This window comes from Lampetra fluviatilis, chromosome 20 (assembly GCF_964198595.1).
Source record: "Lampetra fluviatilis chromosome 20, kcLamFluv1.1, whole genome shotgun sequence".
NCBI lineage: Eukaryota > Metazoa > Chordata > Hyperoartia > Petromyzontiformes > Petromyzontidae > Lampetra > Lampetra fluviatilis.
Window position 1 is genome coordinate 5,913,141 of NC_136294.1, and position 18,362 is coordinate 5,931,502.

Genomic DNA, 18,362 nt, shown 5'->3' on the forward strand with positions numbered 1-18,362 from the left:
TGTGACCCTTGGATTAACTTTTGGCACAACAGATAGGTAGTTGAATATTTTCATATGTGATCTGCATACCTCAAAGTTTACCACCTTTGTGGTTGCGGAGTTTTGTAATCATCTGATAAAAATGTCCAGCTTGGCTACTTGTATCAAAGTATTTGAAGCGGAACCAGATTCAAGCGACGCACATTATTTTTCTTTACGTTTCTTTAAAGCAGGAGGGAAGAATGTTGCACTGATGCCATCTTGTGTGTGGCAGGGTTACCCAGCACCTTACAAGACAGTGTCCGCCCGGGCAGCTGTTAACTCAACGGTTCTTCGTCTTCCGGCAGAAGCCTTCCAGTCCGTCTTCCAGAAGTACCCAGAGACCCTCGTCCGAGTTGTGCAGGTGAGAACTCCATTTATTACATGCTGATAATGAACCGTTGTCCTTTGGATATACAAATAATGTTATGTTCATGTTTACACTTGGTGTTGTTGCACTGGCTAGCACTTTTCTTTTATTGTGCATGAAAGCATTGCTCCCTTATCCCTGATGCTTTATTGATGATGTGAAGTAAATTCAAGCATGGCTCATCATTGCCGCACACACGTTATTGTTTATTGACATCCTTGACTGATGTAAAGACATTCAACCATTTTTCTTTCCATCCATAGTGGTATAGTGGTAAGTGCACTGCATGATGAACCTGTCCACCTGAGTTTGATTCCCAGTTATGGATAACATCGGTGGCGAATTACATTTTAACTAGTCCTTGGGGTACCTCTTCACTCACCTGTATTAATCAGAGTGGTGAAGTATGGTCAAACAATCCCCATGATGAACGTGGCATGGGAAAGCAGCGGATTGACAGAGCTGTCAATATTTTTTCTAATATCTAATTTACCATGAAGTGTTCTCGGCTGGGCTCACCTTGTGACTTTATATGATTATTTTTGCTCTCCTACGCATAACAGAAATATTAATGTAGTTGGTGTGGTGTTCACAGATTATTATGGTGCGCTTACAACGAGTGACGTTCCTGGCTCTTCACAACTACTTGGGGCTCACGAACGAGCTCTTCAGTGCAGTGAGTACTTATTTAAAGGCTGTTGAGTAAAGAATGACTTGTGTTTCGCACGGTTTGGGTAAACACATAAAAGTGCACATGACACAATTGTTTGTATAAAGGTAACTGCTGGTGCAGAGATGTGGGACAGTGTTTTGTTCAGGGCATGGTGACGCTCCGATTTAAACTCATTTAAACTTGCGTATATGTGAAATGTTGATGTAATTTTTTTCAATTGCAAAATAGGCAAATTAGATTTTTTTCTTTAACGTTCTTTCGCGACTTGAGGTATTACACATTCATTTCCTTGTTTTCTAATGTATTAACCTTGTCGAATTTTTCCACATGTCGTTCATAATACAAAAAGGAATGTAAAAAGATGTCAAAAAAGGTACGAATGTTTTATTTTCATAGCAAAACGAAAATGTCATGGTATGCAAATCATGCATTATGATTCCATTAACGCAGCACTAAATTTCCACCCGCTTTGTTGTCTTGCTATAAGTTTTATTTTCATTGCGAGTATCTGGTGCACTTTCCGCAGCTGGCGAGAGACGTTCGTTGCTTTTGCTAGCCATGAATTGCAATCACACGGCACTGTCACTCTGCTTTTTCATGCGTAGTGCATCGCTGGGATGACCACAGTTCCTAGTTTTAGAGGCATAGGCCGAGGTTACTTAGGTAGTTTGTGGGAAAGAAAAAACCATGATTGCACCGGAACACGTGAATGAGTCGCATGTCTCGTAAGCCACCGCATTCTTCATGAATTTCACATTTTGATCTTATTCTGGTTAGTATAGTTCAATAACCTCATGGCGTATTATCCATCTGTATAGGTAACGAGCTACCACCGGGTTACAATTATATATTTACCAATATTTTTGCATCGATTATGAAATATCTATTGTCAATCGTATAGATTTTATACAGTCCATCCAGCATTAAATGTGAATTTGTTGTCCTCTGCACGGTAGCCACCTGTTATTTTCATACCTTTTTGACCATTCCCAATTACTTAAAAAACACTTTATGCAATTAAATAATGGATTTATCAAGTATGTAATGCGACATCCTTTTAAGATGTTGTACAGAAACAATGGGCCTCTGTAGTTTATAAAGAGCAGGAAGCAGTAAGTTATGGGCAGAGGTCGGTAGCTGCGATTCAATGGAGGATCTTGGAAGATAAGCAAATACGATCGTGAACATTTTCCGGGATTGCGTTGGGAGCTAATGGAGAGGTTGGGAGTTGGTGCATATGAGCAGTCTGGCAGTAGAATTTAACATCATCTGGCATTTGGAGATGAGCGATTTGTGGAGGTTATAGAAGAGAAGGTTGCAATAGTTAAGTCCAGATGTGATAAAGGCACCTGGGGAGAGTCTTAGCACCAGCCTGGGTAAGGAAATTATGATTGTGGGAGATGTTGCACAGATGGAGGAATTGAGGTCCTGCAGAGTTGAGATATGTGGGAAGGGTACGGGAGCCCATAGTCAATGTCAACTCCAGGGTTTTACAAAGCAGAAAGGTGTGCTGGTGATCCCAACATAATTGTGGAGAGCATGGCTTGGTTTTGTGGTGTCAAAATCACCAGACGCATCTTGTAGAGTTAATGATTATGCACTCTCAAAGAGTGTAAGACAGTGGCCATAGCTTCTGCTTGCATTTTTCATTGCTTGTAGAATTGGCACACGTGCACATTTCTATTTGCTTTCACTATTGCAAAACTGTAAATGGCTGGTATCTTAAAACCGCTTTGTTGAGATTGCAACGCTCTGTTGATATTGCTTCTGAAGTAACGTCCTGTCTGAAGTTTCACGCTGGTAACACATCACAAAATACTTCGCTTGCCTGACTGTCCAGGAGAGTCAAGCCATCCCACTGTCTAACCTGGGCAGCCTGTCTCCAAAGGCCAGTCCGGTGAGGTATGGCAAGCGTGGCTCTGTCACCTCGCTGGGGACAGTATCCGAACAGCCCACCAAGTCTTCCGAGCCCCAGCCCACACCAGCTGGTGAGTGCATGTCATTCTAAGAGGCATTTACAGCTTGGTTGTACAACGCACAATGGGAAATGTACATTAGTTCTTGGTGGATGGACACTTGCGCGCATTCACAGAGAGATTTGTCGACAGTTCAAGTTCATTTATTAGGTATAGCCCTGTGAGCCATTCGGCTCTTGAATCGGGTGCAACCGCAACAAACAAAAAACAAAAACACGTACATGTACAGACCATATTACAATTACTTTTGATCATTGTTGGATGAGGTTCCCCCTCCATTTTGTGCAGGTAACATGGGTTATGTGACTTAGCCTTCACCATGCTAAGACATGCAATATGCAGATATAGTCAGGGTAATTTCTGCATGGGCATTGCAATGTTTCAGGCCCTTAATACTTGATGTTAAGCAGTTGGCACACCCACTTGCTTCAATCATTGTGAACACCACCTGTGGGTGGTGATTTCCTCTAGTATCTTTCTTCCCCAAACTCAACTGTGTTTTAAGGTCATGCAATTCCCATTGTAAGATTTGGTTAAAGTTTTACCACAAACCATTGTACCAATACTTATTTTTCAGGATATTTGGGTTGTTTAATACAATTTTATTTAGAAGCTCTACAGTGTAAAAAAATAGTATAAACTGTACACAAACAACACGTTTAGATATACTGCGCAGACAACTCTGGCAATTGCTTGAAAAATTACATAACTGCACTATACTGTGATTATTTACGAAGTATATGTTTCATTCTGTACTGCAGGCTCAGAGGGTGCAAAAAATGCTGCTCAAGAGCGCAATAGTCGCTTAAACATAAGTCGTTCCATTTCCATGCCTGTGGATATCACAAGTAAGTAAGAATGCATTCGGATGTGTTATGAGCAGTGGCTGCGAATCGACAGTGATGTACTCAACAATATGAACAAATGAAAGCTCAAAGCCAATGTCAAGACATGTTTTTATTGGAATGGAATTTCTTGTGCTGTGACTGTTGTTTCTTGTTTGACCACAAATATGTTCAATAAGTACATTTTTCCTGTCTCTTTGGCAGTACTGCATGTTTGCTTTGGGTCATTAACAATTCAATGGTGGCTTTTTTATTAACCGAAGGCACACACTTAAATTGCATTTGCTTCATACATACCCTAATTTTTTAAAAAATCCTTTACCGATGTTTCACTTTTAGAAATTATATTTAGAAAACGTTGCTGTGGTGCTGCTGCGGTAGCATTAAAGCATATTGGATGCTTTAAGCTGGCCCTTTTGGTGCTTGTTGCACTGTTATGCTTGCTGTTATATCATTTCTCTGTCACAACAGGCACAGATCACAATCCCTCCAGTCCTTCCGCTTGTAAGTAAATGCTGCATGGCTCTATGGGCTTTTAGTCCACCTCATGATGTTTTCATGATAATGGTCCTGATCTTCAGAAAGCAATTGTTGCTCAATAATGCAGCACTGGAAACAAATATGTGAAAAAAAATGCAAAAATGTAACTAAGTTGTCTAAATTGCACATGCTTCAACATTTCATCTCTTGTCCTAGTTTCAGCTCACAGTGTCCCTTGTAGGAAATGTTTGAACAAAATTTGTCAAGAATTCTCACATCTATTCTTGCCGATTTTTTATTATAATTTCTGGACAATGTAAACTACGTCTTTATCAAAAGCATAGTTATAATGGAGAGATGAGTTGCCATGCAGCATGTTTATTTACTGGTTTGTTGGGTGTCCATGGCATGTTTTTTTGGTTTAGGCCCATCCAAAGCATCGCCTACAGACCTGGACATGGCATTTCAAAGGGCACGCATTGGTACATCTCCAGAGGAGGTGGTCCCCTCAGTGCCCGAAAAGGTACAAACATGACTTCTGATAGTCAGATATTTGTAGTCGTCCCTGAATAATATTCATCTTAGTATTCTTTTTTGAGGATTAAAAGCACCTAAATCTGAAAGTTTTCAAATGTACACCAATATATCTAAGAATGCATGGTTTTGACATCCTTTGATCTGGAATTGTAAATATACATGTTTCATTTTGTACACACACACACAAGATTTTCAGAAAGTGGTGATAGACGTATGATTGTCTTTACTTTGGCTCAGCAGATGGCAGTACCAAAGGATGGAGTCAAGGAGAAGCGGGTGACCGTGATGGAGCTGCCCTCCATAGTTCATCATTACCCGGCATGCGTGGAGGGCGACGATTTCGAAATGAGTCCCAAAGAGAGCAAAATTGAGGGCCATAATGTTTGTGGCTGGGGGGACCGAGACAAGATGAACAGCAAGCTGGAAGCAGCCAAGAGAGACTTGCTAACTCTCGTCAAATTGCAGGTGTGTACATGTACTTTTCCTCGTACCTAGTCTGGCACAAGCGCTGTGGTGATGTTGCTGCCAGGTACAAGTGTGGATGGCCATGGTTGTTCGGTTGTTCATGTTGCGTTTGTCGTTGTTTGTGTATATGTAACAAAAATTATAATTGGTTACTTTGAAACATTCAGAATAGTCTACATTTGTATGAGTTCGATTGTGTATGGAGGTCACAGATACTTAAGAGACCTCGACAAAATTCCATTCAGTGAGTTCCTCAGGCAGATGTGTTGGTTTGGATATACAGTCCACATGCCTGGCCAATGTGTATGTCCATTCAGCTATTGTTTGGCCATGTCGACCCTAAATGGGCATCCTGCGTGATATACAACATGTGCGGCAATGTTGTGCAGGAGGATCTGGAGATACAGTATATGGACTTTATGACGACTGGTAACAGTTGTGTCAAGATTGGCTGCTATGGAATAAGGCTGTGAAATATGCTCTTTGTTAAGGAGCCATGAACACAAAAATGAACAAGGTGTCAGGTGGCTAAAACACAGTTGGCAGAGTACAGCATGTAGATGGTACATGTGCTAGTCACCTGAGCCACTGGGTGTCCTATAGCCTACCAGCGAACCTTTGCCCCTTCACATGTCCTTGCTATGCACCTAGCCTGGCACGTACCATGGTGAAGCAGCTATTTTTATTATGTACAACATGTAAATGTATCCTCAGGTGTATGGATGGGTCCTCAGGTTTAAAGAGCCTCGAAATAATGTTTAGCTTAATATATTTTTCTACAGGATCCCTCACTGCTCAATGATCGGGTAACCTTGCACAATGTGAAGGCTGGTGCGATGGTGGCCCGGCAAGGAGATCAGGTGAGGCTTGACCAGCGAGCTGTGCATGTATGTGACATAGTGACATAAGGAGATTCATTACTCTAAAATTACATGAGTTGGTACTCTCATTGGTGTCATTATAGCAGTGTGTTTGCTGTTTTATTTTACTGTCTTTACCACAATAAAGCTAACTTTTGTTACAGCAGCATCTTAGGTGATTAAACTGAGTGTACATCGTGCCAGCGTTTTATTAGCACATGTCAGCTTTTGGAAGCATAAACCCATTGCTTTGAGCGATAAAGGGTGCCCATTAATGTGTTGTTCTCATCGCCCCCATGTGGTGCAGGATGTGAGCATCCACTTTGTGATTTCGGGCTCACTTCACGTGTACCAGCGGCTCATCGGCCGCGAGGAAGAGGTGCTCCTCTTCCTGGCTCACCCGGGAGAGATCGTAGGACAGCTGGCTGTGCTCACAGGCGAGCCTCTCATCTTCACCATCCGTGCTGTCAAGGACTGCACCTTCCTGTGCATCTCCAAGGGCCACTTCTACGAGTAAGGTTACATGTCTCCGTGTTGTCGGCAGGCTTGAGATGATGTTCACTGCTTTGGCTGTCCCTAATTGCTATATTTTCTCGGGATGCTGTCGTGTAATGCTTAGCACAATGCAAGTACAATTCAGAGGTCACTGGCTCGATCTCCTGTCTCTGCCCTTCAACAGTGTACAATCGACTGTACAGTGTACAGTACAGTCGATTGGCAAGGTCACGTGGTCGTTTAAAGTGTGGGTAATCTCATCTCTTCCTAGACGTATTATCTGGTGTGCTATAGTAGGCCAAATACCCTCGAGAGCTCTCGAGTAGAGGCCATTCTGCCAACAGTGGCGTGAGCAAGTAAGTGCAGTTCTGCGCCTTTCCCTTGGTTTACGTTGATGACGTTTTTGAATTATGGGCTACAATTTTGCAATGATGGTCAGATATGAAATGTGTTTTTACCCTCTTAAAATCCTGGTAAGTTTGGTCATTAAGTCTGGTTTTCAAATTCACAGCAATATATTAGTTTAACTTCATATACTTACAGTAAAACCCAGGCAAGCTGGATGAATAGGGGGGAGCGCTGGTCCGGATAGCTAAAAAGTCTGGCAATCAAAAACCACTAATGTATTGCCGCGAGTAAATTGTAAAACTTTTTATCTAAGTATTTTACACATTATACCATGATGTGTTCTTGTTTACTATAGTTTGCATTTATATTACATAGCATATTGCAAAGCATATGCTAAGTCATTTATTTTAATATATTCTTTGCATTTAATATACATTTTAGATATGTTTTAAATGACCCAACCATAAGTGCAAAATCTGGTGAACTGTGATCTTTTATACTTTTTCAAACCTTTACCCATTGATTTATTTTCTATTTGGAATTATTGCAAAGTTTGGCTCTACACATCGCTTTTTCCATTCCTGTGTCCAGGATTTTTTTCTAAAATAAAAATGAATCCCTGTTGCAAAACTTCCAACCACAGTATTATTGCCATCTGCGTTTTGTCTTTCAGGATAATGAGAGAAGAACCCAGTGTGGTGCTGAGTGTGGCGCACACGGTGGTTAAACGGATGTCCGCATTTGTGCGACAAATCGACTTTGCGCTCGACTGGGTGGCGGTGGAAGCGGGGAGAGCTGTTTACAGGTCGGTCTTGTGCCCCACTCGCACTTGGCCTCTTGGCCCATGTGTGATCTTTCCCGATTATGAATTGCTTTGTTCTAGATTTTAAGTTTTCGTGACTGCAAGGATCCATACTCTTTGCTTTTTTCGGTAAAGTCACGTAGGTGAAAATAAAATAAAAATTAACCAGCTAAATTAAATCACGACCTTTTGGAAGCAACACAAGCATCCGTCATCAGGTGTGACTGCTCCAGCAAAATTACTGTAGCTCTCTTCATACGCTACAGTACATCTAATGACGGATGCTTGTTGCTTTCAAAACGTCGTGATTTAATTTAGTTGTTTTATTTTATTTTGTTTTCACCTACGTGACTTTACCGAAAAAAACAAAGAGTACATTGCTCTGTTATCGATGTTTTCTTTTACCAAGTGGCACTTTACAATACTGGTAGATGTATCTTCATCATTGCGCTAAACAAATCTGCGATGCATTTTATCGCACGCACCTATTTAGGATGCGGGACATTTTTCAAGTTACAGGGTATATTTTTATTATGTAGGAGAAACGTGTACAGTGTAGGCAGATACGCATTACTTCCCTTGTGCCTCGCCATACTCTTGATATAATTCCAAAGTCGGTGTGATCAGTATATACTTACTGGAATAGGTAGGAAAACATGAAAGACTTTCGTATTTCAATATTTTGCACCATACATGACCCAAGTGCAAACCTGTTTTGATAATTAGCTTGTATTGTTACGTGCGCTTTGCCACCCTTGAAAATCGAAACTTTATATTCTTGGTTCTTTCGGTAAAGTCACATCCACAGCAAGAAAATTTGAAATTTTCTTGCTGTGGATTTCACACCTGATGACGATTGCTTGTGTTGCAGTCGAAACGTCGTGAGAATTTGTATTGTTTTATATTTGTATTTTATTATTTCCCTTCTACGTGACTTTACCGAAAGAACCAAGAATATGAATCCCTGCAGTCACGAAAGCTTTAAATCAAAATCTAAACTTTCTTCAGGATACAAATTTAAAATGGTGCCCATATTTAAAACGAATAGCTTCTTCGTAACATTAACCCCCTACCAATGCGTTACAGACAAGGGGACAAGTCGGATAGCACGTACATTGTGCTCAGTGGGCGACTGCGGTCGGTTATCAGCAACGACAACGGCAAGAAGGAGCTGGCGGGAGAGTATGGCCGCGGGGATCTCATCGGAGTGGTACGTGACACAGTGTTCTTCATTAAGGATGGTTTGAGCTGCACTTAATAATAACACTGGTCAACACACTTTTTCTGGCATAAGGTATTCCAACGGTTTTAAGGTAATTTTGGGGTGCTGATTCCAAATCTGGCATCAGTTTTTGTCTATCACATCAGGGTTTTGAGATATCAAATATTGCATTTTCAATAAAAACTGCAGAAGAAAGATATTAAATAAATGTGGATATCTACATAAAATGAGATTATGAACAAACTATCCTAAAAATACAGCACCATATTTAATACTAAAGCAGTCACTGACTCGCAACAACTTGCAATCATAAGTGACAGAGTAAATTTTGGGTAAAATCAATGAAAGTGGGGTATGCCGATAGCATACAAATGAGATGTGATAGATCAAATCTGAGATCAGATTTGGAATCAGCACCCCGAAATTAGTCTAAAACAGCTGCAAAAGTCCAGGCCAGAATTTTTTTTTTTTGTTGACCAGTGTAATCGAGCGTTCACAAGTTCTACTGAGTTTATACTCGTGGTAATTTAAATTGTTACAAATGAATTGCACGTCATTTTACGTTGTCCCCTTTTCTTGCCGTCTGTTATATTTTTAGGTGTGCTCATTTGTCACGTAACATCGAGTATAATGTTGCTCATGAACTTGGGAGTTATCCTGTGTAAGAGGAGCTGACAGTGTTGTGACCATCCCTTGGCAGGTGGAGGCCCTCACGTATCAACCACGGGCCACCACGGTGCATGCCGTCCGTGACTCAGAACTGGCCAAGCTCCCAGAGGGGGCCCTCAATACAATAAAACGACGATACCCTCAGGTTAACCACACTACCATGCTCATTGCTACCCGATGCGTGCTAAATGTTTTGCAAGTGCACGTGGGGGTGGAGTCATGACGCCGTTAGTACACTGCGCTAGTCCTGGCACATGCGTAGTGTTTGTCAGTATTTTGTCGTCAAGCTGTATGTCATGTGCATCGGCAGGTGGTGACACGGCTCATACATCTTTTGGGACAGAAGATTCTGGGAAACCTTCAGCAAGGGAAAGGACCTTTGGGAGGTGAGCAGTGCAGTATGAATCGAGAGTCCGTTTATGAAAAAGCATGTTTTACATTGACACTTGGAAGGCTAAGTAATCAAATTCAAAACTTGATGTTGAAGTTAAATTCACTCGTATATAAGTGTCTTATATTTGCAAATGTGCGTTTGTTCGATGACAAATGATTGAGATTGCTTGGTTTTTCATGCAGGTGGTGGACTGGGCATTGCCACGGTGCCAAATAATCTGGACATGGTCGCAAACCCGGCCAGCAACTTGTCCACTGTGGCCATCCTACCAGCCTCAGACGATGCCCCCATCACCACCTTCACGCTGGAGCTCATGCACGCCCTCTGTGGTGTTGGTAAGCTTTGCGCTTCACTCTGTCGCATGTAACGATGCCTATGACCATAGCACTCAGAATTAGGCGAATCTCGTCAGATATTGGAAGTCAAGCAGGCTTCTGCCTTGGATAATGCTTGTCTGGGTGACCACCATGCACGCCATTGTTTTCTTAGGCAGCTGTAGGTTCTACCTGGTGTGCAGCAGAGGGCAATGCAGCAAAGAAAATTGTTGTGCTGTATCTATATATGCCCATATCTATGTTCCCTGCTTTCACAAACCCACAATACATCAATTTGGTGAAGTATGGTCAGTCCCCCATGATGGACATGGCATGAGGAGGCCTTCATCCAGCAGGAAATTGACATCAGGGCTACACATGTGTAATGTAGCTCTCAGAGACATTGTCTTGTTCAGTTATGTATATATTTATTATGAATAAAGTCCGCCCACTCACTGATAATTTAACACGTAACCGCGAGTTGACTATATATATAGTTGGGTAACTTCTGTGACTCTACGCGACGCTCCCTATGCAGTTGGCTGACTACGTAGGAGCGGACGCGTAGCAGTCACGGAGGCAATATTAACGCGATGACAGTTTCTTGGTTCCCCCACAGCAGTTCAGAGCCCTGTTCCATGCCGGCTTTTATCTACCCCTCGACCCGGCCACGCCCCTTCACCCCAACACTCTCTACCCTCATCTGCGCCTGTTTGTCCCTGTCTCAATTATTATTTACGACCACTTGGGTCCCGTGCTATCCTTACGCGACCCTGTCAGTGCCCGTCACGTCAATTAGTAACCACGGGCACGAGGAGCCGTACTGGCCCTACACGTGTAATGGTGATGGAGGAGTGGACGTTTGTTTCTTTGTTCCACTTCATGCCCACTAGTAGGTAATATTTTTTTTGCACTTGTCAACACGAAGTAGACTTCGTTCATGCCTTTACCTTGTGGTTCACAGGTCCTCCACTGCTGTTGAATAGTGACATCATCAAGGAGCGGTTAGGGCTGGCTGCCCTTGACAGGTAAATTAAATTATTCAAAGCTTAACTGAAAAAAACATGATGTCACATTCACCGCATACATTTTTTGGGGGGCAGGTTCCTTCTTGAATAATGACTAACATTTTTTGTAAATTTTGGTTTTGCCACATTGTTAAATTAGCCTGCACGAGTACCGACTGTCAAGCTGGCTGGGCCAGCAGGAGGACATCCACCGCATCGTCCTGTATCAGACCGATATCACCATGACTCCGTGGACCCAGCGGTGCCTGCGGCAAGCCGACTGCATCCTCATTGTGGGCCTCGGAGACCAGGAGCCAACTGTTGGCAGCGTGAGCACCCACAGCCAACCCACACCTGCTGTACCTGAGGATTGTATTATGGTTGCCACTGAGATGAATTGGCCCACTTTGTATGGTGGTTTTAGTAATACCAAAGAGCCCAGGGTATATATTTTCTTTTAATGCTGTGTGTTAAAAGTTTATTGCACAGAGATGAGACACGTATACATGCGTGGTGTGGAATGGAAGGATAGCGATTAGAGAACTGTACTTATCTCAGAATCTCTGGCTTTATAAATCAGTGACAGATGTTACCGACCTGGCATGAGCTTCTGTATGATCAACATTGCTTCAAAATGAGTGCATGATGTGGTGATGTCAACATTATAAACGGAGAGGCAGACTCTGTGCCACACCCTCAGTCTATGCCAGCTCTCGAAAATAAATTACCCAATGGTTCCCAACATCATTGCTTTCGTGCGTGCGCGATGGTGGGTACCGCCATCCGCCCACAGCTGGAGCGCATGCTGGAGAGCACGGCCGTGCGAGCGCTGAAGCAGCTCGTGCTGCTGCACCGTGAGGATGGGCCCTCCCCGGCACGTACCGTCGAGTGGCTCAACATGCGCAGCTGGTGCTCGGCGCACTTGCACATCCGCTGCCCCCGCAGAATCTTCTCTCGCCGCAGCCTCCCGAAGCTGGTGGGTGTGTAGTGCTGCGGTGGGCTTTTCATTTGTGTACTCTTTCGGTAAAGTCACGTAGAAGGGAAGTAATACAATAATTAAACTAAAACATAACAAAATAATTCTCACGACGTTTCGGCTACAACGCAAGCAGCCGTCTTCAGGTGAAGAATGAGACACTGCCAAGCTTGGAGCTCTTCTTCCACCGCCAACCCAGCTTATATATAAGCTCCAAGCTTGGCAGTGTCTCATTCTTCACCTGAAGACGGCTGCTTGCGTTGTAGCCGAAACGTCGTGAGAATTATTTTCTTATGTTTTATTTTTATTATTGTATTACTTCCCTTCTACGTGACTTTACCGAAAGAACCAAGAAGATGAATCCCTGCAGTCACGATAGCTTTAAATCGAAATTTGTGTACTCGTGACGTCATATTTAACGGCTGTGTAACGACGTTTCAATCCCTTCATTTGGAATTGTTCCTTTCACTTTCATCACTGTCATCATCATCAGCAGTGATCTATCCTCTGCTGGTGAAGGCCTCAAAAAACCATTTGGTTTTAAAACTGTTGTGCCCAAGATATAATGTCTATGTAACAATGTGTTGATTTATATTTTAAAATCGTTATTCTCACAATATATGCATCAAATCATACACGTGAGAATATTTTTTGTTATTCGTATACATGTGGTAGGTAATGCGTTCCTTTGACCCCTTCACTCACTACAAGTCCTACGTTCACTACAATGGAAAGAAAAACCTATTGATTCTTGAATAGAATCCCAACCCCGAGTTTTGACAACTCATCAAATTGCAAAGGGTCGGATCGTTTTCCATGTCTACAATTTTGTCTCTAACATGCTATCCAAATAGATATTAACTGCATTTTTTGTTATTCTGTTACAGAGAGAAATGTACCAGCGGTTGTTTGAGAAGATCCCTGACAGACACAGTGACTTTTCACGTCTGGCCAGAGTGCTCACTGGAAACACCATAGCACTGGTGTTGGGTGGTGGAGGTGCCAGGTGAGAGCTCACCTTTTGCGATTTAAAGCTTTCGTGACTGCAGGGATTCATCTTCTTGGTTATTTCGGTAAAGTCACGTAGAAGGGAAGTAATAAAATAATAATAATAAAACATAATAAAACAATTCTCACGACGTTTCGGCCACAACGCAAGCAGCCGTCCTCAAGTGAAAACTAGACGCTGTCGCCTCGACAGACCTGGTTTTGAAAGACGCTGTCGCCTCGACAGACCTGGTTTTCACCTGAGGACGGCTGCTTGCGTTGTGGCCGAAACGTCGTGAGAATTGTTTTATTATGTTTTCTTTTTATTATTTTATTACTTCCCTTCTACGTGACTTTACCGAAAGAACCAAGAAGATGAATCCCTGCAGTCACGAAAGCTTTAAAATAATTTTATTATGTTTTATTTTTATTATTTTATTACTTCCCTTCTACGTGACTTTACCGAAAGAACCAAGAAGATGAATCCCTGCAGTCACGAAAGCTTTAAAATAATTTTATTATGTTTTATTTTTATTATTTTATTACTTCCCTTTTACGTGACTTTACTGAAAGAACCAAGAAGATGAAGCTCACCTTTTGCCAACATTTCTTTTGAGTTACTGACTTCTTAGCGTTGGGAATACTGTCTGTGTGGTTTAAATTCTCAAGACCTTGGCCGACTATTGAACACAACTCTTGTTTTTATAGCACGTCACAAATGGGACTGCATGGTACTGCTTAGGTTGCCTACTGAGTGTTTCGGCCTAAAGCGAGTCCACTTCTGTGGGAATAACTAAATTAGTGCCTAATTGTTGGATTTAAGAGTGGCAGAATTAGTGTTAAATCCATAATTGAACACTTTCTTTGTCGAATTACTGCTCACTCGAGCCCCTTTACAGCCAAATTCTCTGTGGCCCAATTGGCATTACTTTTATAACTACTGGCCCAATAACTTGGGGTTTTTATTCCATCTCAAGAAGAGAATAGCATATTTGATCAATTTAACAGCTCAGCCTACCTGTGTGGGCTGGGATACACCCCTGACATTTTTGACATCCTTGGGCACGTGTGTATCTGTGTACAATGTAGGGGCTGCTCCCAGGTGGGCCTCATTAAAGCCATGCAGGACGTGAGCATCCCCATTGACATGGTGGGAGGCACCTCCATTGGCTCCTTCATAGGGGCCCTTTACGCGGAGGAGAGGAATGTGGGACGGGTGCGGACTCGTGCCAGGGAATGGGCCATGGTAAGGTGACACCATTGCTCGAGCTGGTCCAGCCCTTCAGAAATCAAACTTTAAATTTTCAGGTGAACAACTTTTGTACGACCAAATGATAAATGCACTCGGTCTGGTCAGATCTCAGAAACTCGGCAAGGCTGAGCCTGGTTTAGTACTTGGATGGGTAACCACCAGGGACCAGGAGATGGCAGTGTTGAGTTTATCCTGTTTCATTCAAAAGCCAGAAAGCTCATTAATGTTATTGGTCGAACATCCAAATGCAGGAACCTCCTGAAAAAAAAGTCTGGTAAAAAAATAGGCATTGTTCTTATTTCTAACTTGTGAACACATACTGCTGGAAAGCATTGGTACAACAAGTAATTAAGCTGCAGGACCAAATGTTATTTTTTTTTTACGCAGTTAAATGTATTACAGTAGTGCACATGTGGGTTTTATTTCACTCTCTCCTTAGTTCTTGTATTCTTTTCTCCGAATGCGTAATGTAGGAAATGAAGTCGGTGTTCAGAAAAGTGCTGGATCTTACTTACCCGATCACCTCCATGATGTCAGGACATGCTTTCAACCAAAGCATTAGAAATGTGTTCAAGGACAAGCAGATCGAGGTGAGTGTAAATTAAAGCAAACATGCAAGCGTTTAACCAATGTAATGGAAACTTTTGTGAAAGTTAGTGTTAAATACCCGCAATTAAAGTGTGCTTTCGTGGTTATACAATCGTAATGCATGTCATCAAAACAAACATTTCACTGTATTGGATTGTGCTTGTAAATTCTGATAACATTTCCTCATTTTATTACAGGACCTTTGGATTCCCTACTTTAATGTTACAACTGACATTACTGCCTCTACCATGAGGGTGCATACCGACGGTAGGTTCTAAATTATCATATGTTCTTTATTTAAAAATTCAACCTTTTAAAGGTAAATGGAAATAGTTAACTCCTCTCCTTAAAATTTGCATTCATTTGTTTTTTAAGTTATTGTTTACTAATTATTAACAAACTCATTTGGGGTGTTCAAGTTTTGCATTTCCAGGTCAGTTGCTTTCATGTTTACATCTGTAAGAAAAGCATTGCAGGAATGGAATTCGACTTGTGAAGGGGTAGAATCCACCATGGAGAAGCATCGGATTTTATTTTTCCTGTGCCCGTCTCATGCACTGTGACTACAAAGGCCGAATTTGTATGCACCGAGTAGCACAGTCAAAAAGCTACATTGTCTATGCTGATTTCAAAGCTAATGCAATGTGCTTCTGTCCCATTAACACTGGGCCAAGTATACAGAGCATAGGGATTTAACACTGGTGTATACATTGTGCATACTATATATTTATAAATTATGGTCACGTTTACATTGTGAACCATTTTTCTAATTATTTGCAGTCCGTGTGAATGCATTGAGCACTGACTGCTCAGTTTGCCCTATTCGCTCTCAACTGTTACTGCGTCAGTGGGTTGGTGACTCCTTGTTGAATTCCACATGTCACAAAATGTACACCCCCTTGGCAGCGCTCTCCAACCATTTGCCAATGGATAGCCATACCGTTCCACGCTGTGTTAATGGGCGTGCCGAGTTACAACCTCACCGTCACCCAACATCATACACCAAACTGCAAGATGCATGTGTTGCCGCTTGTCATTTGGATAGCCATGTCCTATATTTTTTAGAAGCCATCTGTCGGCTTTCATTTACGAGAAACATCGGTGACAGTGACTAAATATGCTGGTCACGCACAAAACTAAATATTAACCATTTTATAATTATGTATATATTCATTAATAATACAAAGAACGTAGATATAAAAATATACATTTTCTGTTCGGTGCATCATATAGCCATGAAATGTTTTTGTACTGTTTGTTGTTGTAACCTTTTTACCTGCCCCGACTGGACATTTGTGAAAAAGAGCTTTATTGCTCATTGTATTCCTCTAGTATAAACACATTTTCTGATTCTGCAGTGTTTTTAATAGATAAGTTACTTGTGAGAAATAGTGAATGGTTGCACTAATGTTCAAAATTATACTTATAAAACGATGTTTATAACGCAATGCATTTTAAATAACATATATCACGAAGTGCTGCACGGTAACATTTTGTGATTTGGCTGCATTAGATGAAACATTTGAAGACATTTTAAGTGAGGCTTAAAATATATATTTCAACTTTTCTTATGTATACATTTACATTGATATAGAGTATTATTATTTGTGTATTTGGCTGAATTAGGTAAAACATTTAGGTGAAACATTTGAAGACATTTTAAGTGAGGCTTAAAATATATATTTCAACTTTTCTTATGTATACATTTACACTGATATCGAGGATTATCCTTTGTGTATTTGCAAACTCAGAGTAGTTTAATCATGTTATGACACAAGCCTCTAACCTATGTATAATGATGACATAAAATTTTACATTTGCGCCATTGAATCGTAATGTATATCATATTTATATAATATTAGTCTTGATTTGAAGCTTTCGTGACTGCAGGAATCCATATTCTCTGGTTCTTTCGGTAAAGTCACGTAGGTAGAAAAAACAATACGAGAAACACGACGTTTCGGTCGCAACACAAGCTTCCGTCATCACCTGTATTATTTTTTCTATCTCCGTGACTTTACCGAAGGAACCAGAGAGTATATGTATTATTATTTGAGAGATTTATCACAGTTTTTCCTATGACTGATCTAGACATGAAGTAATATTTTTTTGTCCTTAACATGCAATCATGACTGTTATTGAAATGTTTAGATGTACGTTAAGTGCTGTCACCTGGGACATAGTTCACTTAGTACATCCATAATACTACAGTATTACAATCTGTCTCTAATTTGGAATCTATTATACAAGCCGTTCCAAATTTGAAAATGTAGCAGGGGGTGCTTAAATTGCTTGATTGTTGTGGCATTTCTAACACTTCTAGCCTATTAATACAACAAAAAATCTGAAGTTCTATGCATCTAACCTTGTGTGATCTGTGAATTGTTCTAAGGGGATTGATTTTTACTAATGAATCCCGAGTTTCCATGGACAATTTAATATCTTCCTTGAGTTACATTTCTATGAAACAATAACTTGAAATTATATGCAACAATTATCAAATTTTAACACGTAGGCTTTCATGACCAATATTATTCATAATACAGGTTTTTTGGGTTCGATCTTGTTTTTTGTGTATTGGAGTAACTGTAAATGTGGATTTACTCTCCAGCACATCGGTGTGCTGGAGTAGTAACTAATTGGGACATTTTGTTTACATGACAAAGCTTACGAATTGGCTGTGTCTCGTGGTGGTGGGTTAACATTTATATTTACCTCATCTAACCCCAAAAAAGCCTTTTATCAACGGTAATCAAAACAAACGAGATGTCGTGATTATTGTCCATGGAGACAGGGGCGGTGCCAATGAGTTTTTCAACTACCTCTGTTCTGCTCTTAAAACAAACAGACACTGGCCCTTTTACCTGATATCAATATTTTAACATGATTAACTAAAAAAAGCAGATTCATGTGCTATTGTTACACTGTGATTTGGACTTTTGCTTTTACAATTTATTGAAATCAAATTTTGTGTATTAGAGCTACATTTTCTTTACTTTCGTATGATTGCGTGATATAATTTTGTGATTTATCCCCCCCCCCTCTACTTTATCTAGATCCTAAGTTCACTTTTTTGTTTCATCA

The 18,362-nt window shown here is 41.1% G+C and overlaps 1 protein-coding gene across 9 annotated transcripts in view; it reads left to right on the forward strand.

The window, feature by feature from the left end:
• The window catches only part of PNPLA7 (patatin like domain 7, lysophospholipase), a 41,197-nt gene that overhangs the window by 13,689 nt on the left and 9,146 nt on the right, over positions 1 to 18,362 (forward strand). For 6 of the 9 annotated variants that reach the window (XM_078865484.1, XM_078865486.1, XM_078865483.1 and 3 more), the window contains 22 exons: positions 254 to 382; positions 984 to 1,064; positions 1,411 to 1,434; positions 2,902 to 3,049; positions 3,799 to 3,885; positions 4,354 to 4,386; positions 4,788 to 4,885; positions 5,137 to 5,364; positions 6,147 to 6,224; positions 6,532 to 6,737; positions 7,741 to 7,872; positions 8,956 to 9,079; positions 9,792 to 9,905; positions 10,071 to 10,146; positions 10,337 to 10,489; positions 11,433 to 11,496; positions 11,636 to 11,804; positions 12,269 to 12,451; positions 13,339 to 13,457; positions 14,528 to 14,684; positions 15,164 to 15,280; positions 15,476 to 15,545. In XM_078865484.1, the coding sequence (XP_078721610.1) occupies positions 254 to 382; positions 984 to 1,064; positions 1,411 to 1,434; positions 2,902 to 3,049; positions 3,799 to 3,885; positions 4,354 to 4,386; positions 4,788 to 4,885; positions 5,137 to 5,364; positions 6,147 to 6,224; positions 6,532 to 6,737; positions 7,741 to 7,872; positions 8,956 to 9,079; positions 9,792 to 9,905; positions 10,071 to 10,146; positions 10,337 to 10,489; positions 11,433 to 11,496; positions 11,636 to 11,804; positions 12,269 to 12,451; positions 13,339 to 13,457; positions 14,528 to 14,684; positions 15,164 to 15,280; positions 15,476 to 15,545 (2,590 nt within the window). The remainder of the gene's footprint in view (positions 1 to 253; positions 383 to 983; positions 1,065 to 1,410; positions 1,435 to 2,901; positions 3,050 to 3,798; positions 3,886 to 4,353; positions 4,387 to 4,787; positions 4,886 to 5,136; positions 5,365 to 6,146; positions 6,225 to 6,531; positions 6,738 to 7,740; positions 7,873 to 8,955; positions 9,080 to 9,791; positions 9,906 to 10,070; positions 10,147 to 10,336; positions 10,490 to 11,432; positions 11,497 to 11,635; positions 11,805 to 12,268; positions 12,452 to 13,338; positions 13,458 to 14,527; positions 14,685 to 15,163; positions 15,281 to 15,475; positions 15,546 to 18,362) is intronic. The other 3 variants (XM_078865488.1, XM_078865489.1, XM_078865490.1) reach the window with 3 other exon arrangements.